The sequence below is a fragment of the Pleurodeles waltl genome, chromosome 6 (assembly GCF_031143425.1).
Source record: "Pleurodeles waltl isolate 20211129_DDA chromosome 6, aPleWal1.hap1.20221129, whole genome shotgun sequence".
Taxonomy (NCBI): Eukaryota; Metazoa; Chordata; class Amphibia; order Caudata; family Salamandridae; genus Pleurodeles; species Pleurodeles waltl.
This window is the reverse complement of record NC_090445.1, coordinates 341,995,173-342,022,655: the sequence shown is the minus strand read 5'-3', so window position 1 is coordinate 342,022,655 and position 27,483 is coordinate 341,995,173. Positions and strand designations below refer to the sequence as shown.

The following is a 27,483-nucleotide window of genomic DNA, read 5'->3' as shown; positions in this document are numbered from 1 at the left end:
CATGTTTCCATCTTTTAATAGAGGTAAAGCAAAAAAAAAACAATATTAAATGGTAACTTAATTTTGCAGCATGAACTGGTTCTATAATAACAGGCTTTGTGTAGAGTAGAAATCACAGTTAACACCTTTCAACAAGAAACATTGATTTGTTTTCCATTTTGAGATTTTAGAAGATCCTGGAACTGAAATAGGAAGAGGATTTTAATACAGTCCTATGAATTTATTTTTAACAGGGCAGTCGGACAACTCTTTGCTTTAAAACCATTTACCAATAGCTCAGACAGCTCTAAAATATATATCTTAAGTTACCTCTTATATTTTCTATTTTAGCTTTATGCCTCAAAGGAAAAAAAAGGATTATGTTACTTATCCCGTAAGCATCTGTTCTTGGCATGTAGTGCTCTAAATTCACATGCTCTGCACACTTCTGCCATCTAGTGTTGGGTCTGGATGGGTGCAAGTTGTTTTTCTTCAAAGAAGCTGTTGGAGTCAGGAGCTAAAGTGACCCCTCCTCTCAGTGATGGTGTGCATGGGCATCAACTCCATTGTTAGACTGTTTTCAGTCAGTCAGGTGAGAATGGAGTGTGTGTAGAGTGTTTACAAAAACAATGTCCATGCAAATAAAGTGAGTAAAGTGTAATAAATGACTGCAACAGCCATGGGTGTTCTGCCAGGAGGACAGGCACATGTGAATCTACAGCACTACATGCCACAAACAGATGCTTACAGGGTAAGTAACATAATCTGTTTGATGGCATGTGTGGCTGTGTAGATACACATGCTCTGCACCGACTGTAAAGCAGTGTCCCCCAGTACTGCCTATCCAACATTTGCTTGTTGTTGTGCTGGTACGTCCACACAATAGTGTTTAGTGAAAGTGTGTGGATTTGACCACGTGGTTGCTTTACAAATTTCAGCAATTAGTATATTACCCAAAAAGCCACAGATGCACCTACTTTATGAGTTGAGTGTGCTCTAGGTGGTGTAGGGAAAGTTCTTTTAGCTTTAGCATCACAGGGTTGGATACATTTAAGTATCCATCTTGAGACACCTGCTTTAGATATAGTCTTCCCTGTGTGTGGGGATGAAAAAGTAACAAAGAGCTGTTTGGTTTTACGGAACTCTAGTTCTATCAACATAATACATTAGAGCCGTTTTAAAATCTAAAGTGTGTAGAGCTCTTTCTGCAACTGATTCGGGTTGTGGGAAGAAAACCGGTAATTCAACCGATTGATTTAGGGGAAATGTAGAGACAACCTCCGGAAGATATTTAGGATTGGTATGTATGACTACTTTATCTTTATGAAGTTGGAACAAGGATTCCTCTAAGGATAATACCAGAAGCTCACTCATGTCTTAGTGATGTGATTGTTACTAAAATGCTACCTTCCATGAAAGGAACTGAATTGGACAGCTATGTAGTGGTTCAAATGGTGGTACTATTAGTCTAGTAAGTACAATATTAAGGTTCCATATTGGTGCTGGCAGCACCCTAGGTGGAATTACTCTTTTAAGGCCTTCCATAAATTCCTTAATCACAGGTATACTGAACAATGATAAGTGTTGTCTATTCTGTAGATATGCAGCTACCGCTGCAAGGTGTATCCAAATTGATGTATATGCTAACCCACAAATGTGTAAATTAAACAAATAGCAAACAATATTTTGAATAGTTGCATTGAAAGGGTTAAGCTGTTTGTTTTGACAATAGAAAGCACATATTTTTCATTTGGCAGCATAGCATGCTTTAGCTGTAGACTTGCTTGCTTCTTTAAGAATGTTCATGCATTCTGTAGGTAAGTTAAAATATCAGAACTTTATGACCTCAGGAGCCAAATCGCAAGATTGGGATTTATGTGCCTGATTTCTCCATGGTTCTCCATAGTTCTGAGTGAGAAGGTCCGAGTGTAGGGGGACCTTCTTGTGAGGAACTATTGACAGTCCGAGTAGGGTTGTGAACCATGGTTGATGTGTCCAAGTGGGAGCTACCAGAATGAGTTTGAGAGAGGTCTGCCTAAGTTTACTCACCACAAATAGAAGAAGAGAGAGAGAGGTGGAAAGGTGTAGGCAAATATCCAGGACCACTTCATCCAAAGAGCACTGACCTTGGATCGTGGGTGTGGGAGCCTGGAGGCAACGTTTGGGCATTTTGCATTGTTTGTGGTTGTGAACAGGTCTATTTGTAAAAAAAAAAAACATCCTCACCGTTGGAGGTAAGGTTGGAGGACTCGAGGGTGAAGTTCTCATTCATGGACTTGTTGCCACATCCTGCTGATCAGGTTGGCAACGCCATTGTCCATCCCTGGAAGGTGTTCCGCTAACAAGTGAATGTGATGTCGAATTGCTGAATGCCGGATTGTCTGGTATAGGCGTGACAACTGCAGAGAGTGTGTTCCCATCCTGTTTCTGTGAATAAAACATTGCTGTTGTGTTTGTCTGGACCAAGACAACTTTGCCTTGAAGGTAAACCAGAAAAGCTTTCAATGAGAGATAAATGGCTTGGAATTCCAAGTAGTTGATGTGTAGGACTTTGTGTTTGGAGTCCCAAAGTCCTTGTATTGACAGGTTGTGTAGGTGAGCACCCCAGCCTGTGAGAGATGCATCTGCTGTGAGAGTGACCTGGGGAACAGGGTTTAGAAACGGCCACCCTTTTGACAGATTCTGTGTGTTCCACCATTGCATAGAATGATGTGTGCGGCTGTTTATCAACACTAGATCTTGGAGATAACCCTGTGGTTGAGTCCATTGACTGACCAGGCACTCTTGCAGTGGCTGCATGTGTAGTCTTGCATATTGTATTATTGCAATGCAAGAAGTCATCATCCCTGGAATTCTCTGGATTGTTCTCACTGTTATCAGTTGGTTGAGATGTAACTGTTGCAAGAGGCTTACTACATTTTGAATCCTGAGTGGATTTGTGTAGGACAATCCTAAATGTGTGTTGAGAACAGCCCCTCGATATGGCTGTATCTAAGATGGCCGAAGATGGGATTTTTCGATGTTGATGGTAAATCCTAGCTGGTGAACAAGATGAAGTGTCTGAGTGTGCTGAATGCATAGCGGGAGTGGATTGGACTTGATTAGCCAGTAGTCCAGATACAGGAAGACATGAATGTTCTGTCTGCATAGATGTGCTGCAACTACAGCCAGGCATTTTGTAAATATGCAAGGTGCAGTTGTTACGCCAAAAGGGAGCGTTTAGAATTGATAATGTCTTTCCTCTGTTACAAATCTGAGATATTTTTTGTGGCTGGATGTATTGGGATGTGGAAATATGCATCCTTCAAGTCCAGTGCGGACATGAAGTCTCCTTGTTGTAATAGAGGTGTTACATCTTGGACAGTTACCGTATGGAAATGTTCTGATAGAATGTACTGATTTAAGGGTCTGAGATCTAGTACTGGTTTAAGTGAGCTGTCCTTTTTAGGAGTAAGGAAGTACAGTGAATATACTCCTGTTCCTCTCTGATGAATTGAGAATATTTCAATTGCCCCCTTTTGAAGGAGAGCCTCAACTTCCTGATTTAGTCATTGTAGGTTTTCTACAGAGAGTTTGTGGTTGTGCTGTGGTATCTGTGGAGGTGTATTGATGAGCTCCAGGCAATAACTATGTTGGATAATATCCAACACCCACTGATCTGTTGATATGTTTTGCCATTTTGGGAAAACTGTTGTAAACATCCCCTCAACAGGTAATGAATGATCGGGGGGAATGAGAAGAGAATCACTTGTTTGATGTGGAGGGGGTAGCGAAAGAGGAGGCACCTTTCCCTTGTCCCTTTAATTTGTTGCCACTATATGTGCCTATATAGATACCCCTTGAAAGGGAGGTTGGATGGTGTTGTCTAAAAGAGGTAGGTGGTTCTGACATTAACTGTTTATTGCCCTCCTTATATGTAGGCCTTCAAAAGGAACCACGATTAGTGGGAGTTTGAAGTGTCCCCATAAGTTTGGCTACCTTTGTGTCTTTCTTCATCTTTTCCAGAGTTTGGTCTACCTTAGGGCCTAAAAGGTGTTGTTTATTACAAGGGGCATTTAACAATGTTTGCTGCACCTCATGTTTAAAGCCTGAGGTACATAACCAACCTAGTGTTTGTCCCCCTAGCAGCTGTTTCTCCTGTATCAAGAGCACATTTAATGGAATTATTTGAAATCAACATTCCTTCCTGTATAAATTGTTGAACTTTCTTTTGAAATTCCTCTGGAAGATGTTGAATGAGAACTTCCATCTCATCCCAATGTGCTCTGTTGTATCTAGCTACCAGCCCTTGGGTGTTAGCAATACTCTAATGATTAGCTGCTTGTACCCCCACCCTTTTACCTGACGCAACAATTTTGATTCTTTATCTGGTGGAGGTGCGTCTCCCGTGGTTTGTGAGTTTCCTCACTTGCGAGCTTTTGATACCACTAGAGAATGTGGTGGAATGTGACCTCTAGTATATGCAGGATCAGATGGGGCTGTCTACATTTTTTGTTGAATCTGGGTGTAATTATTCTGGTGAAGGACAGGATCTTTAAAAATATCGTCTGCATGACGAACCATTCCATTCAACATGGGCAGGTATTGGCATGCCCTAGTGGTGGGGGCGAGGGTCTCAAATAGAAATTCTTCTTCTATAGGGTCCTTTTGTAATGAGAACTGATGATATGCAGCTGTCCTAGCTGCCAACTCATTAAAAGTTGTTGTGTCATCTGGTGGAGATGGTTTAGCCGGATATATAGCCAGTTCATTATCACCTGGTGAGTCAACATCATACATATCCTAAGGATCTACTGGCTACCGTGTATAATTATCATCATCATCACCCCCTTGTTATCCCATGTAAGGATGTGGAGAACCTTGTGGAGTTATCCCAACAATATCCCCTATAGGCGTTGGAGAGGGTGTGGTGAAGTGGGTGGAGGAGAGGGTGGTGGAGGGGGAGAAATAGGACTAGGGGCAATGTTCTTTCTTTTCTTTTTCTAAGGTGGCAGTAAAGTAATGTCCTCCTCTGTTGAAGACTGACGTTTAGTTTGTGTGGATGTCTGCGTCATAGATTTAGCAGTGATCCGACTGTATTCGGTTGAATATGAAGAGTCTTCTGTTTTGGATCAAGTTTCTCCACCATAGTCTGTAAAATAGGCTCTGATTCAGAAGTAGTTTGTTTTGATGCTGGAGCCGAACTTTTCAGTACCGAAGTGGATTTCTGTTTCGGTGCCAAGGTGGTCGTGCCGATGTGGTCAGTAATGAAGCGCTAGATGTTTGAGTCAGTCCCAAAACCTTTCGGGCCTGGTGAGTGGCAGGAGTTGTCAGCTTAGCTTTCCGTGCCGAGCCTGAAGGCGGAGCGTCCTTAGCAATTGTTCGGTGCCTACCATAGCCTGTTGGCAGTGGTGGCCCAGAAGCCGAATGTTAGGTAAGTGTCAAATGTGTTTTGGTCGGTAGGATAGGGACCTTTGTACTCACTGTGCTCTGCGCAGATGGAACATCCTGCGTTACATACTCATCCCTGCTTCGGGGCCCAACTCGGAGTCTGGGATGGAAAAGGCGTCTTCCTCAGTTGCCTACAGTTCTTCCTGCCCTCCATGTCTTTTCCTGCACGCTAGACGATCCTGCAGAATTTTCTTCGATCGAAGCAATCAACAGGCCTCACAACTCTCCTCGTTGTGTTCCAGAGAAAGGCAGAGGTTAGAAACGGAATGAAGGTCTGCGTGCTGGTATTTAGTGTGCAGCAGGGACAAAATCGAAATGGCGTCTGTTCCATTAGCAGCGCATTCTTCACCTGTTCGAACGCTTGTGAAAATAAGAAGGTGAAGCCCGAACATGCAAGGTCTGAAGGCTGGGAGAGAATCTCACCGAACCAACAAAGGAGAATGTTCTTTTGTTCTCGATGTATGTTGGTGGACTGTGATTGAAAACAATGCCACGAGTATGGAAACGTAGAATGTTACGAGGAGTGCCTTAAACGATTTCAAACTGGAACACCGAAGAACACGTCCAAACCCGATGGAGGAAAGCAAACAATCTAACAATGGAGTTGATGCCCATGTGCACTGTCACTGAGAGGAGGGGTCACTTTATCTCGTGACTCCAACAGCTTCTTTGAAGAAAAACAACTTGCAGATATCCGGACCCAACAATAGATAGCAGAAGTATGCAGAGCGAAAAGTATAGGGGCCATGACAAAAGTTTATTATTAATATGTACAACATATATGTACATGCACACAAACTATACAATATATCATGTGTAAATAAATGTACATTAATTTAAAATATTTAGTAACCAAGAAATAGAAATAAACTGTTATATCACATTAGCACAAATTAAGCATATATTAAGTAATTAATTTAAATATGCTAAGAATACTCATCAATTAGTTTTAAATAATTTTAAAAAAGAATTGCATCCTTATTACTATTTTTATTATATCATAAATGTTGCTAAGCTATCCTATTTTAAGTTTTCCAACAAAAGTTTAGTTTCTTTTTTTAATTAAGTGTATTGTTAAAATTATAAATATTAAAACTAATCAGTGATTTTATATTGTAACTCGAACACATATGTAGTTATACTAATTATAGTTCATTTTTGGTAAAAATAAAAAAGTAAATAAAAAGTTTCAAACCAAAAAAAAGTTAAAAAGAATAATAATAAGATGTCAAATTGGTCAGTGGCAAAGGCCTGAGCCCAATATCATCTGTACACAATGATACTGAGTGGCTGCTAATCATACCCTTTTTAGTTTTTTCTACTGACTTTAGTACATTATTTCCAAAATTATCAGAGGAAGGATCGAAGGAAGGCTGAAAGAAAGATTTGCTGATCCCTCCATGCCACAGAGGACCTTTTAGAGTTATGCTTGAGAACAATGCCATCCCACAGAATTCTTAGATAAGGTGGTTTACACAAAAGAGCACTCAGCTCTCTAATTCCCCTTGCAGATGTTATAGCAACTACAAATACAATTTATAAAGTAAAGAATTTTAACTCAATGGCTTTAAAAGGTTCAGATGGAAAACCTTTAAACGTTTTTAGACCAAAGGTAAAGTTAAGTCCCAAAGAGGGAAGAAAAATTTAATTACACGTCTTGAAAAAGAAAAATACTTTAAGTAATCTATAACCCAACTGTTCATTCTCCAAAAATCATCCACAAAGATATCGAAGAGGAGAGCAACTCAATGATAGAATTGGAGACAGAGTGATCGGAATCCTCCAGGCTGGGAATTCAGCCATGGACAGAAAAAGGGAGCCCGAATCTCAGAGGCCAGAATGGCATCATTACAAACACATCCAACCTGTAAAATTTAACATCAAATGTTGTCAGCTCCAACATTTGCAAAACTCCTCTTCAATGTTTGTTTTATTTATTTACCCCATTTACCCTCTCATGTTGCTATGATCATGAGGTTACTGCTGCCTTTGCCACAGCCTAAACCTCTCCATATTTCCCTACATATGGATCCAGTCATTACTTTGCCCTTCTGCAGAGATCCCACAATAGCCTTTCGGTTTATAGAATGTTTGCCTGATTCTACTGCTGATCAAAAGTACCTAATGTAGTATTGTCTTACATGCAGATAATGTTTCTTTCTACATTTTCTTTTGTCCTCAGATTGCATGTCATGTCCTAAGTTTTCTCCGAATTCCCTTGAAAATCGACCTTGATTTAAAACTTTTAATTCTTTAATATGTCCCTCTAGTTGCTTTCTATCCTCTGCACACTCCTTAATTTGAGCCAGTGAGGCCCAACAGCACTCATTTTTGGGGACTGGAACTTATTTTACTCATTAGACATTGACCGACAGCAAAAAACACACAAAGGAGAAAGAAAGAGAAAGACGGAAAACCCATCACAAAGGGAGAAAGCAAAACCGGCAAGAATGAAATAAGGGGGAAGGCAGTATCTGGTAGTGGATTAAAGAGGAGTGAGATGGATCCAACCTTATGCAGCCTTGTTATTTGGCACATGGGCATTTAATAGTACTGGCCGAGGGCTTCTGAGCAGAGCTTCTGGCACTGGTACTTATTCTTTTAAAAATTAAGTACTGGTCAGCATGCCTACTCTCTCTGAGCATAGCCCACATGCATGTTTGCCTTAATCCCTATTACTGGATTTCTGCAAATTGCCCACAACTCACTTCAAAGATCACAACCTATCATTTAAAAGGTACATCCCTGCGGCCTAACAATAATTTATCTCCTGTAGCTCATGTATTTATACATCAACTATTTGCATGAATTCACATACCTCCTCTCTCACTAAAGATCACATATAACTCCTATTCATTTAATCTACCACTTAGAAAATGGAGTAATGCATGGCATGGTTTCATTAAGAGCACAAGGCTAATTCCAATAACCAACAATAGCCAGTAGAAAAAAAGCACCTTGGACTCTGGAGCAGCATGCTGCCCAGCGTTGAGCACTTTAACATCTATTCAAGGGTAGGAAGTGCTACATGAATGTAATTACAATACATGCCCATCTTGGCTTAATTAAAACTAATAACAAAACACTCAGGTGTCTTTCGGTTGATTATAGATCATATAGGCTGCATAACAGTTCCCATATACTGCTTGACACTCTTAAAGTTGTATAAGATAAAGCTGCTATGGGTCATGGCTTTCACCAGTAGCATAAAAGGCCACTGCAATAAACCACCCAACCCCATGGGAACAGGCATGGGATACCTGAAGAGGTCTATCAAACGCCACGCCCCAACTGAAGAATTTAGTTTAGTCCACCAGTCCAGGTCTTGAAAAGCTACCTAATGTGACCACTTCCTGAAATCTCACAGTGACAATCAGAAAACAAACACCTATCCAAGCATATTTCTCCACCATTTCTCCCTACAGAATATGCCTGCTCAAGACCACAAACTGTAAACAAAATATCTCAGAATTAACAACTCCGAGATGTAAGGAGCTAAATGGATTATGATGATAGAAAAATACCATAAAGGGACCTCCAGAGCTGTTGTTCAAAAGTTACAGCTTACTGAAACCCATAAACTCTGTGGCTGCCTCTCTCATACTTCTTCGTCCATCACACTAAGCGCTACATCCCATAACATGATAACCGCATCACATTGGTCATTTATACATGATAGGCAAACACTTTCCATATAGAGTCCAAACAAAGAAAGCATACTTCCAACCACTCACCCTACTCAATGTAGCGTGCTACCTAGATAGGCAAGCGCTTCAGTGTCCCTATAGGGGTAATACGTGCTATACACATGTTGTAATACAATAATATTAAATTAGCATTACTTCCAATGGGGCTGGGGGAAATTTTATTTCACTGTCTTTATTTATTTACATAACTGGTTTGCATTATCTGTGAGGGGCCATGTGTGTGCTTAATGTACTCCAAGGTTGGGTTGGAGTACAATTGAGCCTGTTTTGACACTTATAAACTGTAGTCTTTTGTGGTTGTGTGATTTTATAAGTTTACCCTTTCCAAAACACCTACTTAAGTTTCCCTTTACCCTTTCCAATTATTGTTAATTATTTCCCATTTTCTAACCACTTACCCTGCACATTTACTGCAAAAACCTATAGCTATGTTGGCAGAGATCTGTTGGTGGAGAAAAGATAGGCAAAGTGGAGGCAGAGGTCTCTAGCTGTAGGTTTGAAAACAGCATAGTAGGAGTAATACTAGTTTACATACTGCAAAATAAAGTCTCTGGATATATATCAATTTAATTTGATTGATCTTGACAGGAAAATACTGATCATGTTGATAAAATGCTGGTCAGGTAGCAACCCTAATTGCAAGCGGAACACATGCTCAGGAAGTGGTTAAGGTTGACACATGTCTGAAAGGGCATAATTTAACCTGATGGGCATCATTTAACCTGATGTGACGTTTGTTGCTCCAGAATCTGGAATGACATCCTCAAAACCGACGGAAACCAGCTGCAGAGTACCCCAGGGCCCCTCTACGAGTCCCACCCTCTTCAATCTTTATATGACCCGCTCGCCAAGATCGTCAGACACCACAGGCTCAACATCATCTCATACACCGACGACACTCAGCTAATTCTCTCTCTTACCCATGAACCATCGACAGTCAAAAGCAACTTTCACAATGGAAAGAAGGCAGTCGCCGACTGGATGAAAGCCAGCTGCCTCAAGCTCAATTCAGATAAGACAGGGATTCTCATCCTGGGCCCTACCCCCACTGCCTGGGATGACTACTAGTGACCCACTTCCCTCGGAACTGCCCCAACTCCCACCGACCACGCACGCAACCTTGGCATCGGTATTGACTCCTCGCTCTCTATGACCCGCCACGTCAATACCGTCTCATCCTCGTGCTTCCACACACTTTTACTGCTCTGGAAGATTTTGAAGTGGATCCCCATTGTCGCAAGAAGAAAAGTCACCCAGCAGTAAACTCAACTACGGCAAAGCACTCTATGCCGGCATCAACAAGAAACTCCAAACAAGACTCTAGACAATACAGAACACCGCTGCCAGACTCATCCTGGACATCCCCCACCACAGTCACATCTCTGCCCACCTGAGAGATCTACACTGGCTCCCAGTCAACAAATGCATCACTTTCAAACTCCTGACACACGCTTACAAGACCCTTCACAATGTCGGACACGCTGCCACTTCACTGCGGGCAGTCACCCTTGCTGGCTTAGTTCAGGAAGGACCTCAAGACGTGGCTCTTCTACCGACCTGTGCCCCCTTTTTGCCTTGAGACCACCCAGGTGATAACCTGAGCTTTACAAATATGTGATTGATTGATGACTGCCTCGGCCCTGCTTCAAGTTAGCAATTTTTTAAAGAACACTGCATGATGAAAAAGTAGACTCCTGCTCCCACAAACCAGATACCTCTGCAATTATTCACTGCCTGTGTCCTTGCTTGGACTATCTACAGTGATTTGCTGACTTTTGGCTGTGTTTGCACCATACATACTTACATACGTTTTGGGGGAGACAAAGAAGCCTTGAAGCTAAGAACCATCACCCATACTATAAAGTGAAACAATCTGGAAATACTTGCGGATTCTTCCTTTCCCATGATCAGGCCTGGCCTGAAAGCCAACATTCTCAAATGTGAGAACCATCTGCAAAATATTCCCTCACTCACTCCAGAGCCTACACACCTATGGCTCTGCTACCATAACGTAAAGATGTATTGTGAGATGTTTCTCTGTGCGCTGTACTGTCTTTTGCTTAATGTCTATATGTTGTCAACCTACCAACAACATACTTATGCTCTGCATTCTAGTCACACAGCAATCGTATGCATCACTCTTGCTTCAAATAAGTACAGGACACAAATGCTGAAGCAACATGCAGGAAATGATTACCATACTGTGTGTGTTTTTGGAGGTGAGAAATGGATTGTGTGTGAATAAATGTGGGAGGCCTGTAGGAATACAATGGAGTGCAGCATGCATTGTGTGGTGACAAAGGAGGGTGCTCTGCGGCTCCTGTGATGATAAACACAATATTGTGAACTGAATTGATATGGGGAGCCTTAACACCGTACACCTTGTATGTACGCCTGTACTTAAGGATAAGAGGAAGGGTGAGGGTTAGGGTGCTTACTTGTGGAAGTCGGTCACGCAGTAAACCTTGTTGTTGAAGTCAACCATGAACCGGATCCCATCCAGCATCTTGTTACAGACAACACAGCGGAAGCAGCCAGGGTGGAAGGTCTTCCCCAGAGCAGGCAGTATCTAGAGGGAGCACAAAGAGCATGAGACTGAATATGCCAGACTGCAGCACAACAGGGCACTTCATCCCACTACCACAGCACGCAAGCCTAACTTTACTAGTGCGCTCAGGAGATTCCATCCATACACTCATTGTTCGAACCTAGGATTTTTGTGTTTTTTGTAATTGCAAACAGATGCTGATCAACAATACATACATACTTCAGGGAGAATGCCTAGACCAGCCTTGTGACTGTTTTTGGAAACTACTCTCACCGCTTCAGAATCAGGAAAGTGGTGGTCAATCAACACTGCATGCCAAGAAACAGGGCAAATGACACATATTTGCAAAGAGGCCATGCATTCGCTAGACTGCATTTCTGTCTGTGTGCTTAGGTGTGTCTCGTGTTGTGTTTTGGCAGGGGTTCAGAGAAGGGAAACAATTATGTAGCATTCCATGACGTTTATCAACAACAGTACTTGTTACAGCACTGGTGCATCCTACAGCGGCCAAGTATGACATACTGCAGTACCCTAAGGCCTGATTAACCAAGTTCCAACCAAACAAACATGACGAAATGCAGTGGACTAGCCTGTACCTACTAAATTACACCAGTTTGGCTTACTACTGCACCAACCACACAAGCCTACAAAACACTACCAAACTACCAAAACTCCTAATCCAGGCGACCTAAGCACCACACAACATACTTCAGCAGCACAGTCAGCATAATTATAGGACCTCACAAGCTCAACATCTCATCTATCACAGCTTTTTAGTATGATTTACAGCACCTAACCCTGGCCTAGCAGAGCACATCGTTGTGGATAACTCCACAAGAACAACCCAACATATGTGACTAGAGCCTCCAAACTGATCTACTTTGGCATCCTAGGTGGGACCTCTAACACCTCAGCCCTTGCCTGCTACAACAGTTGAAGCTGAACCTACAGCACCACCCGCTATTACAGTACTGCGGCCCACACAGTTCTAACCATGCACCTCAATCCTAGCCTTTAATACCTCTTGCTGTCCCTGCACATACCACAATCAATGCTCTGCTGGTATACTGGGACCAGGCACCGCTCTGCAAGTATAGCCCAATAATGACACCCAGCAGATTCTGCTATTTTAGTGGTGGGACCACAATCACAGCTTGCTAGTGTGCCACATCTTAACCAACAGTGCCCGGGTGTCACTCTGATGATTCACATCACTTCCTACTTAGCTATATTAAAGCACCTTAAGCCTGATCTGTACCATGATCAATAGCACAACATCCTCTGGGAGTACTAAGACACACACCGCTCCTTTATGGCACCTCAATCTTCTACTTGCAGACACACATGCACAGCTCAAGTTCCTAGTCTGCGGGGCTTCCTAGGGGGAATCCCGCCAGGGTGGTTTCGAGCATTCCAGGTAACTCAACCCAGTTATTCCATTACTAGCGAACTCAAGGAGTTCTAACAATGTATCTCAAGTCTGATTATAAACCCTTTGTTTGTAACTGCACACAATGTGCAGCAACTACTCACGTTTTCCAAAATTAGGTGGCCGCACATACAACATTTTTCTGCAGCTTCCTGAAAGCCTGAAAACTAGAAGAGAGAAAAATGCACCAAGTTTAAGATAAGACAAAAGGAAGAAGAAATTTGTTGGAGATAAAAATAATTATTTACTAGTCCTTGCATAATACTCACCAGTCAACTCTCATCTATCACTTACAAGGCAGCAGTAATCATGTTGTTCATACGCATTGACCACAAATTGTTTTCTCACATCGCTCACCAGCTAGTCCTCGCACCTCACTTAACAGGCAGTCATTACACTTTACTCAGGATATTTATGTAACCTATGTTTACCATTCAGCGAGTCCTCACACGTAAATCACCTCATATAGGCTGTCCTCCTAAAATATACACCAGGCAATCCTCACAAATCACTTACCATGGCAACCTTACTAAATACTCACCAAGTAGTCCTCTTCGCAGTACACTGAACCCTTTACATTATAGAAGGCCTTCTCCCTCAGAGTGCGTCCTACAGAAGAGTGAGATCAAAGAAAAACTGAGCACTAGAGGCAACATCTCAATTTCCACTCTATTCACCTCTCCCCCAACCTTCTTCTCCACCTAGAGCAATCGCCCACTCTGCCCTTCTCCCTCCCATTTCTCGCTCTGAGACCTTTGTTAGACAGTGACTAAAAGATGTGTGTTCTCAAATTTTGGGGGCAGGTGGGAATAGGTGCCACTTAGCTGTCATGGTGCTGCCGGCGCCATGTCCAATGGCAGCTCTCTAGTTGTTCTAGGCAGACCGCATAGCTTCCTTGGCATGAGCAGGGTCTTACAAACTTTGGCATGCAGCCGCACTCCTTTAATAAACTAGTGAGAATTCTTCGGATAAATGTATTGCCCAATCCAACATGGCTGCCACACCATTATTGTCTAAAAGAATTTCCCAACCCAACAAGGAGGCACCACTTCCTTTGAGGCAATTTCCTATTTAAAGGGTATAAAAGGAAGGGATTCCTTTACTCCTTGCCTTGCAATGTGTTTTCTTGCTCCGGACCTTCTGTGGATCATTGCTGGGATAGTCTCTAGTTGTTCCTGTCCTTGGCTGCTCCCAGCTTTACTCCGGTTTTCTCCTGCTCCTTGGAACTGCTGACTCTTTCCTTGGGTGTCTCAATCTATCCCACTGTAGCCTTGCTGCCATCTATGAGTTTTTTTGCCCTTGAGCATTTTCCCCTGTTCGGGGCTCTTTCTGGAAGGCACCATCTGCATCATGACTAATGGAAGAAGTTGCCCTTCCCTCTAGCAGACCAAGCCCATTAAAACCTGGGATTTGTGACCTACTTGCAGCCAGTGGCCCCCTGCTAGGCATTAGTTCCCTTCACATCTAGCTATGTGTCACATGGGAGGCATGCGACTAGTACTTGGCTTTTCTGTAATCACTCTAGTCAGGTGCGTTAGTCCAATGGGTTTATTTTTTTACGTATGTTATGCACGTATATTGTGCTTATGCCTCGGCACTCTTCAGAGAGTAATAAACATGCATTAGAGGGAGTCCATAAAAGGCTGTGCCAAAGAAAAACCTAGAAACTGTCAAGTACACCCGATAAAGAGGATGGGATCTCAAAGAGGCCTAAAAGAGATGGAACATGCAGAAGGAGCTTACAGGTACAGGAGTTTGGCAGCTTAGGAATAAGAATGCCAAAAGGTCTGAAGCAAGAGTAGGCGTGTCTGAATCAGTGCGGGGGGGGCAGGCTAAAATGGGGGTGGAGGGGCAAAGGGAGCAGGAAAGAAGGAAGAGCTTAACGGGAGAAGCAAGATAAGGGGTGGAGGGGCGACCCTGCACATATTTAGAATTGGAGAAGGAGAGAAAGGCAGACAAAGAAAGATGAGGTGAAGAGAGAGTTGACCCGTGGGGCATGGGAGAGTAAAAAGAAAGACATGTGTCATTAAAAAGCGCCATCAGAGGAGCAAGTGACCAGACACAAAGAGCAACCAGCCAGCTGGGCCAACAGTGCTCAAGATGAGGCGAAATAACCACTGAAAAGAGAGCATTGGTGGTCCAACAGACAAATCTTGAATCGAAGGTGATGCAGAGATTTTGGTGGGAAGGGAGAAAAGATGTGAAGGGGAGAAAAGTTGGAAGGGGAGAGGAAGAGTGAGGGGAGGTTGCAATAAAGAAAATACTTTCAGGTTTGACTGGTCAAAGTGTAACGCGTGAGAAAACATCCAGGTGATTATTTCTGAATGTGATGAGAAAATGGTACCCTGAAACATGGATATGAAAGTAGAAAAAGAGATGAAGCCCTGGGAAGCAACTACATAAACGAGTATGAAAGAGCAAAAGAAGGGGTGTCATTTGTGGAGGTAACGCTATAAACAAGAAGGGAGCCAAGAACTGGCCCAGCAAACTGAAAACACAAAGGAATGAACATGATTTGAGAGAAAGATGAAAGTGCCTGCAAATGAAGGGGTAAAGAAGAAGACGGAGCTCGGGAATGAGGCAGAAAGGTTCCGTGGGAGTAATCCGCGTCTACAGCTCACTCAACATACTATGACGTCAAATGAAAGCCTACAAGCCGTAAAGGCGTGTCCTAATGTTATGGAACAAGATGTGGCTTCGAAAGCAGGGAGACAGTGGTTAGAAGGGTGGGGGAGAGGGTTCTAGGGGCTGAGAAGGAAACACGTGGATGCTGAATGGGGCATCTAACGGCTTAGCAGTGACCTATAGATATGGCAAGATGAAGAGCAAACCCAGGGGTTGAGAGATGCCGCGGGCTCTCAGAGGGACGTCCAGAAGCTGACGGCACCTGTGGGCAGACAGGGAAGTCGCGGAGCTTGGAGATGCGCCAATGTATCTGAACAGGCTCGCAGTCGCCCTGTCACGGTAAAGCATCTTGGACTAAGAGGATTCCCAACGCCAGAAAATGGCCCCCAAAGGCGCCAAATGAACAAAGACGGGCGACCCAGAACTAAGAGTTGTTTGGGAGGGTGAGTACTGCACACACTGGCAGAGCAGATAGCAGAGTATTGATGGGGCTATCAGGGGGCCGTCGGGGAGGGAGGGACTGACGTAAAGGGCTGGGAATGTGAGGAATGCTTGTTTTCCTCCCTCCTCATAATCCATCCCTCTCCCCGCCTCCCTCCTGGCTGCACCTTTCGCGCTCGACCAGTTCCGTCTCCCTCTCCCCCGCCTTTCTATGTAAGCAGAGCCTTCTCTCGCCAACCCTAAACCCCAATCCCCGATACACACAGTTTCTGGCGCCCCCAAACACCCGCCTCGACCCCTCACTCACCGCAGGTCGCGCACACGAAGCACTGGGTGTGGTAGAGGCTGTCCTGAGCCTGGCAGGCATTATTCACCCCGTAGATGCCTTTATTGCATTTGATACACGTGCCTGCAACAGGGAGAGAGAGCATGGGGAGGGTCAGCACGGGCACCATGTCCATCGGAAACCACAGTGTCACACATAAATACAACCGGGCAGGCAACGTGACTGCTTGCAACAACGGTATGTTGTATTATTATATTATTCCAACCACACAGTTTCATTCAACAACCTATTGAATGCTGGAGGTTGTAGTACTGGTTCACTTCAGTGGATGAAATAGAACGAACACATCTGAAAGCAAAGATTTGTTGGAAGTACAGCTCAGCACTAAAGAACAATCTCCTTGAGGACATGGAGTCATTGGCCAATTTATGGCTGTCAACAAAATCTATACGTCTTTAGAACATACAACCCAGTCAAATCAGAACTAGGCCTGGGTGGAGTTTGTGGCATTCTGCGTCCAAAAAACTATACTGCGCTACGCAGAATTCCGCAAGCGGCGGAGTGCATTAGGTCGCAGCGTTCGCTCTGATTTTTAGCGCCAGGTGTTTGTCCTGCGCTGTAAAATCAGCCAGAAAAACACCACGGCCAGTGAAAGAGAGCGCCTCTTCTTTTCTGCGGCAGGTTCCTCAACGTGAACAGATGGTTTCTCAACACGAGCAGTAGCAACCATCCGTGACAGCCCGCATTGAGAAATCTCGCTGGGAGGTGGTCTGGAGTAAGATTTTCCCCACTCGCTGTCACTAACTTAATGATGGCGAGCGCGAACAAGGAATAAAACTGCCCTCCACTGAGTTTTTTTACAATTCTTCACTCTAAGCGGAGCACAAAGTGGGAAAAACTCCCCAAACTTAGTGAGCGAAGGGGAGTTCACCGCCCACCCCTAATTAAAACTTGAAAAACTTGCGGAACTAATAAGTCATGTAAGTCACGAAAATGGTGTTTGAAAATGAGTATATTTTGAGGAACGTTCTACTCTCAAATGCAAAACAAGAAATTGCTTTTTTCTTCTGAATAGTGAAATTGCTTTTCAACCTTCATTATAGCATAGAGAATGAGTAACGCATGCGCTTGAGCAGTGCAAGCTTTCCTCTTGGGCACAGGGACAGCAATGGCAGCAGCTCTGGAAACACACAGATACACTCCCCTTTCCCATCAGTCTTAGCAGTAACAGTTCAAGCTTATCAACAAGCGACTCACCTTCCACACTCCCACCCGCCAACTCTGTTCCGCCAACCTTGCCCTCGCCGCCATCCCTCGCATCCATCGAACTACAGCCGGTGGCAGATCCTTCTCCCACCTCGCCGCCAAGACCTTGAACACCCTCCCGGCCCACCTACGACAGACCCAGGACCTCACGACCTTCAGGAAACGCCTCAAGACTTGGTTATTCGAGCAGTAGCAGCCCCCCCCCTTTCAGCGCCTTGAGACCATAGCGGGTGAGTAGCGCGCTTTACAAATGATTGATTGACCTGTTAGCATTCTTAATTTGGGTCCCTGATGCAGTATAGCACTGCCAACAACTACATTGTCAAGCCAGACCTACACAAGGATTGACAAAGCCAATAGGTTTCGCCTATACAAAAGCTGCTTACTATGGCAACGTGTTTTTGCCATGTTGTATAACAGTGTGGTTGCTGTTCAGCATGGCTAAACGTTGGTGGCGTGGAATGGCGTAGAGTGTATTTGTTGGTGTAGAGTGTCGTAGAGTGGATTGGGGGAAGAGTGTCATAAAGGTGAGTAGAGGGGAGTACAATTCAGTGGCAAACAGTAGCATAATCTGCAGTGTCACAGTGCAGAGTGGCATACAGTGGAATGTGGTAGAATATGGTGGAGTGGGGTGGAGTGGATTGGATTAACAGGGAAGATTGGACTGGAGTGGTGTGGATTAGACTGGAGTAAGGTGGATTGCACTTGAGTGGGTGGATTGGACTTGAGGGGGTGGGGTGAATGGAGTGGGGTGGGCTGGATGGATTGGGCTAAGTGGGATGGATTGGAGTAGAGTGAGGTGGGGTGGATTGGAGTGGGGTGGATTGGACTGGATAGGGTGGACTGGATAGGATTGGGTTGGATTGGAATGGGGTGGGGTATTGGACCGGGGTTGTTGGGGTGGACTGGATTGGGGAAGATGGGTTTGAATTGGAGTTGTGCAGATTGTTTTGGATTAGAGTGGGGCAGACTGGAGTGGGGCCAATTGGTTTGGACTGGAGCAGCTTGTTTTGGATTGGAGTGGGGCAGATTGGAGTGAGTTGGTTTGGGAGGACTGGAGTGGATTTGATTGGGTTGAGTGTGGTGGATTGGAGTGGGCTGGATTGCATTGGTCAGAGTGGATAGATGTGAGGTGGATTGGCATTAACTGGAGTGGGGTGGACTGGGGTGTACTGCACGATTATGTGTTAAAAACATAGTTTCGGAAATTGCACCTAACAAGGCATTAATGTTGCTTGCAATATTTAGAACAAGATAATCGTCATCGTTTGAGAACAGTGTCCATCAGCAAAAACAAAACAAAAAATGAGTACAAAGTGAGAAAGAAGACTTGGCAAAATAAAAGAAAGTTAACTATAGAAAATAAAACTTTGCAATTTTGTTTGTCCTGCTGGGCATGTTTCTGCCAGTCACACGTCTTCTGTTTGTAGGGCACTGGAAGTTAAAAAAGAACAAACTAGTACTGCAATCATGTTGTGAGCAGCAGATGGGCACTGATGAAGTTGAATCAATCAGTGCTTTGTCCCTGCTCCACAGAGAAGAACAGAAAGGATGTCAGACCTGCAGTGACGAATTACGAGGCTGTAAATGGGAGTGCCAGGCAAGTCAACAAATGGTAAACAACGGGAGGTTCCAAGCCCTTTTTTGTTAACATAAGTTTCTTGCAAGCAAGACACATGCGCTAGCGCATGTTCTTGCAGGCTTGACCCTAAACAAGCATTGGCAAAGCCAATAGGTCTTGCCTATACAAGAGGTATTGGCTTTGGCAATGTGTTTTGCCATGTTGTACATTGGTGTGGCTGCTGTTCAGTATGGCTAATAGATAGTGGCGTGGAGTGTCGGAGTTGAGTGGGGGTGTAGAGTGTCAGAGTGGATTTGTTGGAGTGTCGTAGAATGGAGTAGGGGGAGTAGAGGGTTGTAGAGTTGAGTAGGGGGAAGTAGAATTCAGTGGTTCAGTGACAGTGTCATGGGGTGGAGTGGGGTAGAAAAGGGTGGAGTGGGCTGGAGTGGACTGAGGTAGTGGGGTGGTTTGGAGTAGAGTGGGGTGGATTGGATGGGGCAGAGTGGGGTGGATTGAGTGGCGTGAGGTGCTTTAGAGTGAGGTGGACTGAAATGGGGTGAGGTGGATTGGACTGATGTGGATTTGAGTGTGGTGGATTAGATTGAATTGGGGTAGGTGATTTGGATGGAAGTGATAGGGTCGGGGTGGATTAGACGGGATTGGGATATATGAGATTGGACTAATGGCGGCTTGTCCGCTATGGCAGAGTAGCGCCGCCCCTTCCCCCGCCAGCAGCAGCTGCTGCAAACCTTTAATAACAAAACGATAATAAACCATGTTTATTATCATTTCGTTGTTAAAGAGGCGGGGCATAGGGGATGACGAGGATCAGGGGAGTGCACTGTGCACTCCCCTTAGTGTGCATATATGTTTGGCCGGCCGTCTCGGGAGAGCCAAACACACATGCACACTGTGCTCTCTCCAGCCTGGCACTGTGTTGCCGGACTGGACAGATCATGCACTGGCTCCCAGTCTGTCTGGGAGTGCACTGGCTGGGAGCTCCAGCCAATCCTAACGCTGCTTTGAGCAGCTTCAGGATTGGCCACAGGGTAGGCTGGGAGCCTGTGCCTCTTGTCAGGAAAAAGGCGTGGCGGCGCACCGACGAAGCGAGGCAGGTAAATTTGCTTTTTTCCTTAATTTAATGTTTGTTCCCTCCCAACCCCCGTCCACGTGCCGCCCCTTCACTGCACAACGAGCAGCGACTGCATTGGACTGGAGTGGGGTGGACTGGATTCACTGGATTTGAGTGTGTTGGATTGGACTGAAATGGGGAGGATTGGAGTGGGATGGAATGGACTGGAGTGGATGGACTGGATTGAAATGGGGTGGGGTGGACTGGAATGGGATTGGGTGGGCTGGACTGGATTGGGATAGAGTGGGGTGGATTGGAGTAAGGTGTGTTGCGCTACAGTGGGATGGATTGGAGTGGAGTGGGGTGGTTTGGAGGAGTGGGTGTGTTGGATTATATTGGGGTCGATTAAACTGGGGTGGACTGGAGTAGGGTGGACTGGAGCATAGTGGATTGCATTGAGGTGGGGTGGATTGGATTAGGGTGGATGAATTGGATTGTAGTGGGGTGGACAATGACAGTGGAGTGGGTGAGATTGGGGTGGATTGTAGTGGGGTGAATTATTGTGTAGTTGATTGCATTGGTATGGGGTGGATTAGACTGGGGTGGACTGACATGGAGTGGATTCAATGAGATGGGGTGGATTTGGGTGAGGTGGACTGGAGGGAGTAGATTAGATTGGAATGGACTGCGATGGGGTGGGGTGGACTGAAGTGCGGTGGATTGTATTGAGATGAGGTGGATTAGATTGGTGTGTGGTAAATTGGATTGGAGTGGGGTAGATTGGAGTGGGGTGGATCAGATTGGAGGGGTGGACTGGAGTGGATTAAGGTAGATTGGATTGAGTGGGGTGGATTGGGCTGGATTAGATAGAGGTGGGACAGGGTGGAATGTTTTGGGGGTGGGGTGGATTGGAGTGGGTCGGTGGATCGAAGTGAACTGTGATGGATTGGACTCGGGTGGGTGCACTGGAGTGGGTTGGTTTGGAATGGGGTGGATTGGTATGGTGTGGGACCAGATTGGTGAGGGGTGGATGAGATTGGTGTGGGGTGAATTCGATTGAAAAGGGGTAGACTGGATTGGAGTGGGGTAGATTAAGGTGATTTGGAGTGGGTGGATTGGACTGGAGTAGGATGAATGAATGTGGACTGGAATGGGTGGATTAAAGTGAATTGCACTGGAGTGGGATGGATTGGGGTAATGTGAGTGGATTGGATTGGAGTGATGTGGATTGGGTAATGGTGATCATGAATGGAGTGGATAAAAGTGGGTGGATTGGGTTGGATTTGAGTGGGGTGGGTTTGGTTGAATTGGGCTGAGTTGGGAGGGATTGGAGTGGAGTGGATCGGACAGGTGTGGGTTGGGCTGGAGTGGATTGGGGTCGGGAGGATTGGATTGGGGTGAGGTGAGGTGTATTGGATTGGAGAGGGGTAGTTTGGACTGGGATAGATTGGGGTGGATTGGATGGTGTGGGTTGATTGGATTAGACTGGTGTACTGTGGACTGAATCTGTAGTGGGGTGATAGTGGTGGATTGGAGTGGGGTGAATTGGGATGACAGGAGTGGATTGGATTGGAGAGAGGTGGGTTGGATTGGAGTGGGGCAGAATGTTTTGGATTGGAGTGTGTTGTTTGGGATTGGAGAGGGGTAGGGCGGAGTGGGGCATATTGTTTTGGATTAGAGTGGAGCAAATTGTAGTGGAAAGGTTGAAATGGATTGGAGTGGGGTAGATTGGAGTGGGACAGATAGTTTTAGATTGGAGTGGGACAGATTGTTTTGGTTTGGAGTAGGGCAGGCTGGAGTGGGGCAGACTGTTTTAGGGTATATGGAAGTGGGGTGGATTGGATTGGAGTGGGGCGGATTGGGCTAGTGTGGGGTGGATTGGATGAAAGTAGGGTGAATTGGAGTGGGGTGAATAAGGTTGGAGTGGGTGGATTGGATTGTAGTGAGGTGGATTGGAATACAGCAGGCGGATTGGAGTGGAGCAGATTAGACTGGGACAAATTGTTCTGGACTGTAGTGGGACATACTGGATTGGGGCGGACTGGAGTGGGGCAGATTGTTTTGGATTGGAGTGGGGCAGATTTGAGTGGGACAGATTGTTTGGATTAGAGTGAGGCAGATTAGAGTGGGGTAGATTGTTTTAGATTAAAGTGGAGCAGAATGGAGTGATGCAGATTGTTTTGGATTGGAGTGGGGCAGATTGGAGTGGGGCAGATTGTTTTGGATTGGAGTGCAGCAGATTGCAGTCGGGCAGACTGGAGTGGGGTAGATTGTTTTGTGTTGGAGTGGGGTAGATGGGAGTGGGGCTTATTGTTCTGGTTTGGAGTGGAGTAGATTGTTTTGGATTGAAGTGGGTCAGATTGTTTTGGAATAGGTGCAGATTGTTTTGGATTGGAGTGGGGCAAACTGGAGTGGGGCAGGTTAGATTGGGGTGGTTTGGAAGGATTAGAGGGGGGGTTGAAGTGGATTGGAGTGGGGGGTTGAAGTGGATTGGATTGAGGTGAGTGGTTTGGATTGGAGGAAGGTAAACTAGTGTGGGTGAGGAAGGGTGGATTGTAATGGGAGAGATTGGAGTACAGTGCATGATTATGTGTTAAAGCAGCATTTCAGAAATTACACATAATTAAGAAACAATTACACTTTTCACTATTTAGAACAAGATAATCGTCAGATTTTGAAAACAGCGCCTGCAAGCAAAAACAAAAGAATACATGAGTGCAAAGTGAGAAAGATGACTTTGCAATTTTGTTTGAGCTGCTGGGCACGTTTTTAACAGTCACAAACCTTCTGTTTGCAGGGCACTAGAAGTTAAAAAGAACAAAATAGAACCTCAATCACTTTGGGAGCAGCAGATGGGCACTGATTAAATTGAATCAATTAGTGTGTGGTCCCTGCTCCACACAGAGGAATAGAAACGATACTTGGCCTGCAATGATGAATTACGAGGCTGTAAAGAAGAGTGCTTCTTAAGTTAACAAATGGTAAGCGACAGGCGGAATTCAAGCCCTTTACTGTACACAACAGAGTCTAGTAAGTGAGACACATGCACTAGCGTATGGACTCGCAGGCTCAACCCTAAAAATGAGACCCTAATTGTAAATCCCTTCCTTTCAATGTACTCTGTTTCGTTATTTAAACAGACACACACGTACACCCTTACGTGCTTTCAATGTGACACCACATTTCATTTCAATCCAAGCAAACATTTCTCACTGATATCCTATCTTTCCCTTCACACCTTCTCGGCCACTGCCATGGTCACACCTTTCACCAAATATTTTTTATGACCTCTCTCCTGTGACTTTATTGATTAATCCGTCACTTGTCATCCCCCCACCCAGTACTTACCCCTCCTTATTCATCCTATCTCCGTTGAATTGCTACTCAATTTGTAATTGCTGCCTGATGAACTTCCTGGTACTCCTTGCTCCCACTCTCTGCTGATACCCCAGCCATAGCAATCACATGAGCAGTCAACAGAGCGCTGATCAACGATCACAATACATTCTGTCTTGGGACCTACTGAACCAGTCCTCGCATTCCTTGACACTTCACAGTCAAGAGAAATCACCTATCTTGCCTGTTCCACTCAGTCTGAGGAAAACCAGGGCAGTCAACTGATCACTAGTCAACTAATGCATTAGATGCACGGCCCTGCTCACCCCTTCCTTTCATCCTCTGCTGCCACTCTGGCAAGAGTGATAGTCATTCTCATCTAGACCATCAGGGAACACCCGACCGCCAGCTCTGACAAACCACTGTCTTGCATCCTAATCAATGCCAGAGCATGGAGCAAAAGCATCATCCACATCTATGAGCTATTAATTACCCTGGAGGAGGCACCAAATCTGCATGGACTGCTATCCGGGGTTACCTCACGAAGGCTGTGATTCTAATGGAGTCTTCTTTCTTGACTTCTTATCTGCTTTTGATACTGTTAAACTCAAGCTATTGCAGCAAAGACTATTCTACCCCTCAATGTGCATTGATGGGTCGTTAAATGGGTCTACTGCAGCCACACAAACAGAGACCAAAACTTCTACAGTTCCTTCCTTCTGCTCAACACCGTTATCCACTTGGGTTGTTGGTAAGCCTGTCCTCCTGCAGGTCCAAGCAGGCTCATTCCCTCTCACAGCAGACAGGTTTCTAGGCACTAGCCAGACCCACAGCTCCTCGCTTTAGGTGATGCCCTCTCACCTCTGGAAGACTGTCAGGCTTGGTCACAGAGCAGTCCTTCGAGCTCTCCTTATTTCGTCATGAAGAACTTGAAGGTGAGGTGGTTTGGTTTCCACTTTTATGCATTATTTTAACCCTCAGAGCCGTTTTTGGTTTGTTCTCTTTTCAAGTGTTCTTCTCAGGCTGCTCTTCAGACACGCTCTTTGAATTGATGCCTGAAGGCCATAACTTTGCTCGAAGAATATCCTGAGAGTGATAAACAATCACCCGGAGCTTTATACAAATGTGCACTGTATGAAATGAAGACCACTAAGCATTGCCTTTTTTCAGGTGATCTAGGAAATATCCCTGAAGTTATATGAAAGTGGAAAGGACACAGATGCCGGTTAATTCCGGTGCACAATTATTATTTACAAAAGCTTCCTCCTGTATATCTTATATGGTTGGTATTCGACCCCAGCATTTCATATTTTAATTGGCAGGGATGGTGTGATGTATGATTAATATGAATGGAGCATGCTTGTGATATGACTGTGTGAGAACTAATTTGACTGTTTGCGGGGTATGGGTGGAACTACTTCGAATATTCTGTCACTAGCATTGTCTGTCTTTATTTACTGTATATTGGAACAGAATCTTCTTGTATATGTATATGTGAAACTTTACTCTCAAAAAGTGAGATAAATTACGCTATATGATCCAATAAATATTTTTTTCTCGAATTGTTTTATCAGTGGCATGAATTATTGATTGTTATGGCTCCAATGTTATCATCAGCAATTATAGATTTCCAGGAGTGATACCTTTGTTAAAGTATTGAGCTGACAGTTTTTTTATTGTTGCTCTTCAAACACTGCCTGTGTGTAAATTGATGCTTCTCACAGCAGGTAGTACTGAGGCTGTCTCCCACAACACAAGCACAATGTAGTCTGGGATTTTTGCATTTGCCTGTCATCAGGATTTCTGAAGGAGTAATTGGAGACAGACAAAAAGGCAGGCCTGACTTAAAAATGTCCTCATCATGAACAATAGAAACAGCAGTCCCACCTCTTACCCTACCATCAAACAAACGGTAGTGCTCAGAAAACTAAACCGCAGCTCCTTACTAACAAAGCTGTAGTCGGATTTCTAAAGGTATCCCTGTCCCTCCTCACTCCACTGTCTAGATATCCATCCTCCAGCAAACAGAAATACTGGCATTAGTGTTCCAAAGTTTGGGGAAACTGTCTAAATTCTCCACCTTGTGCCTTGCTAACCCAGTGGCATCCAAACCGTTGCTGCCTTCAGTACTCAGACTCATAGACACACAGGGCCTCATTATGATCTTGGCGGTCTGTGCCGCCATGCCGGCGGTAGCGGTAAATACCGCCATCCGGCATGGCGGCCCAGACCGCCATATAATGACCCGCCCAAAACCCCACGGCGGAATACACCGCCAGCGGAAACGCTGGCAGGGGCGGTGTATTCCAATCCGACAGGGCAGCGCTGGATAATGATACCCATTCCGCCAGCCTTTTCTAAGCGGTTCACACCAGCAGGGAAAGTTTGGCGGAATGGGTATCTTGGGGCGATTTGGGGGCCCCTGCACTGCCCATGCACTTGGCATGGGCAGTACAGGGGCCCCTGTGCAGTGTTCCATTGTGCAGGTCACTGCCCAATTTACGGGCAGTGATCTACGAAACAGGAGCAGCTGCACCCGCCGCACACCAACATTGGTGGCGGCTCCATTTGGAGCCGCTGTCAATGTTACGGTCCTTTTCCCAGCTGGGCCGGCGGGCAAAAACACTGTTTCCGCCCACTGGCCCAGCAGGGAAAACATTATTTGGCCGGCGGGGGGTAGTCGCCCTGGCAGTCATCTATTGACCACCAGCGCGGATCTCGGCGGTTTTAACTGTCAAGATCATAATGAGGGCCACAGTCTTACTACCTCACATGTACAACACTTATTCTATGTAGGCACATACACTCAAATACACATAGGATGTCAGTGCAAGGTTCTGGGTCTCAGATAACAGCATCACTTTACATACGAGGGGTCAGTAATCCATACTGTCACTGACACAGATAAGGTCTAGTCAATGATAAAATCACAAAACTTGGTACGCTATCAACACTGCTTTATGTGCTAAACAAAGGATAGGGTCAGTAGTCCTCTGCCCACAATGAGGACACGCTGGGTGCACACCTCCAGGTCAAAGGACAGGACATGGACATCACACTGTTAGGGGTAGCGTTAGGACTCTGTTCATACTGTAGATTATCCTGAAACCAAGGCCAACATAAAAGTCAGAATACAAGTTTCACATGCAGTTGGGCACTCAGGACAGGGATACATTCCAGTTTAACAGGCAGGCGACATTCCTGTTCCAACACCAGGGTATAATTGCAACCACACAGCCCAGTGTGAGACAATCAACCCACACCCCAAGTGTGTGGCGGCAAGCCCCAATTCCACATGTGGCAGCAACTCTCACCTTCGCCGCATGACACTACCTACCTACCATGATGGTGTCACGAGCGCACAAGAGGTACCCTAGCTATAATGAACAACTCCCACCTGAATGTGTGACCACAACCAACCAGTGTCTCACAACACCTTGTCCAAAATTAATACAACAGCCCCACAACCGTGTATGGCTGTAACCCACAAAGCACAGTAGCAGAAACTCCGACTCCTCTGTCCCTACTGCCTCTCCATTCATAAACCGCTACATGGCCTTTCCTGAGCACAATGCATTGAACATTCCTTGATGTAGCTAACCTGGTTTCTATAAACGTAATTCAATTCCCGGAAATCCACTTCCCTTTCATGGATCACCTACTTACACCTCGTGACATCTCTGCACCTAGGCCTCAGTGTACAATTCTTACCTGGCCAGAACTTTGTGTGGCAGCAAACCTGGTGTGCACACAAACACCACTTTGTATGTGACACAGCCTCTGTAGGGAAACACAATCCCCAG

At 45.1% G+C, this 27,483-nt stretch overlaps 1 protein-coding gene across 2 annotated transcripts in view; it reads right to left on the bottom strand.

Moving 5' to 3' along the window:
* Positions 1-27,483, bottom strand: part of AJUBA (ajuba LIM protein) — a 53,724-nt gene that overhangs the window by 12,057 nt on the left and 14,184 nt on the right. For both annotated transcript variants that reach the window (XM_069238231.1, XM_069238232.1), the window contains exons 2-5: positions 16,467-16,568; positions 13,635-13,702; positions 13,198-13,260; positions 11,555-11,685 (exon numbers count right to left, since the gene is read on the bottom strand). In XM_069238231.1, coding sequence (XP_069094332.1) covers positions 11,555-11,685; positions 13,198-13,260; positions 13,635-13,702; positions 16,467-16,568 — 364 coding nt within the window. The remainder of the gene's footprint in view (positions 1-11,554; positions 11,686-13,197; positions 13,261-13,634; positions 13,703-16,466; positions 16,569-27,483) is intronic.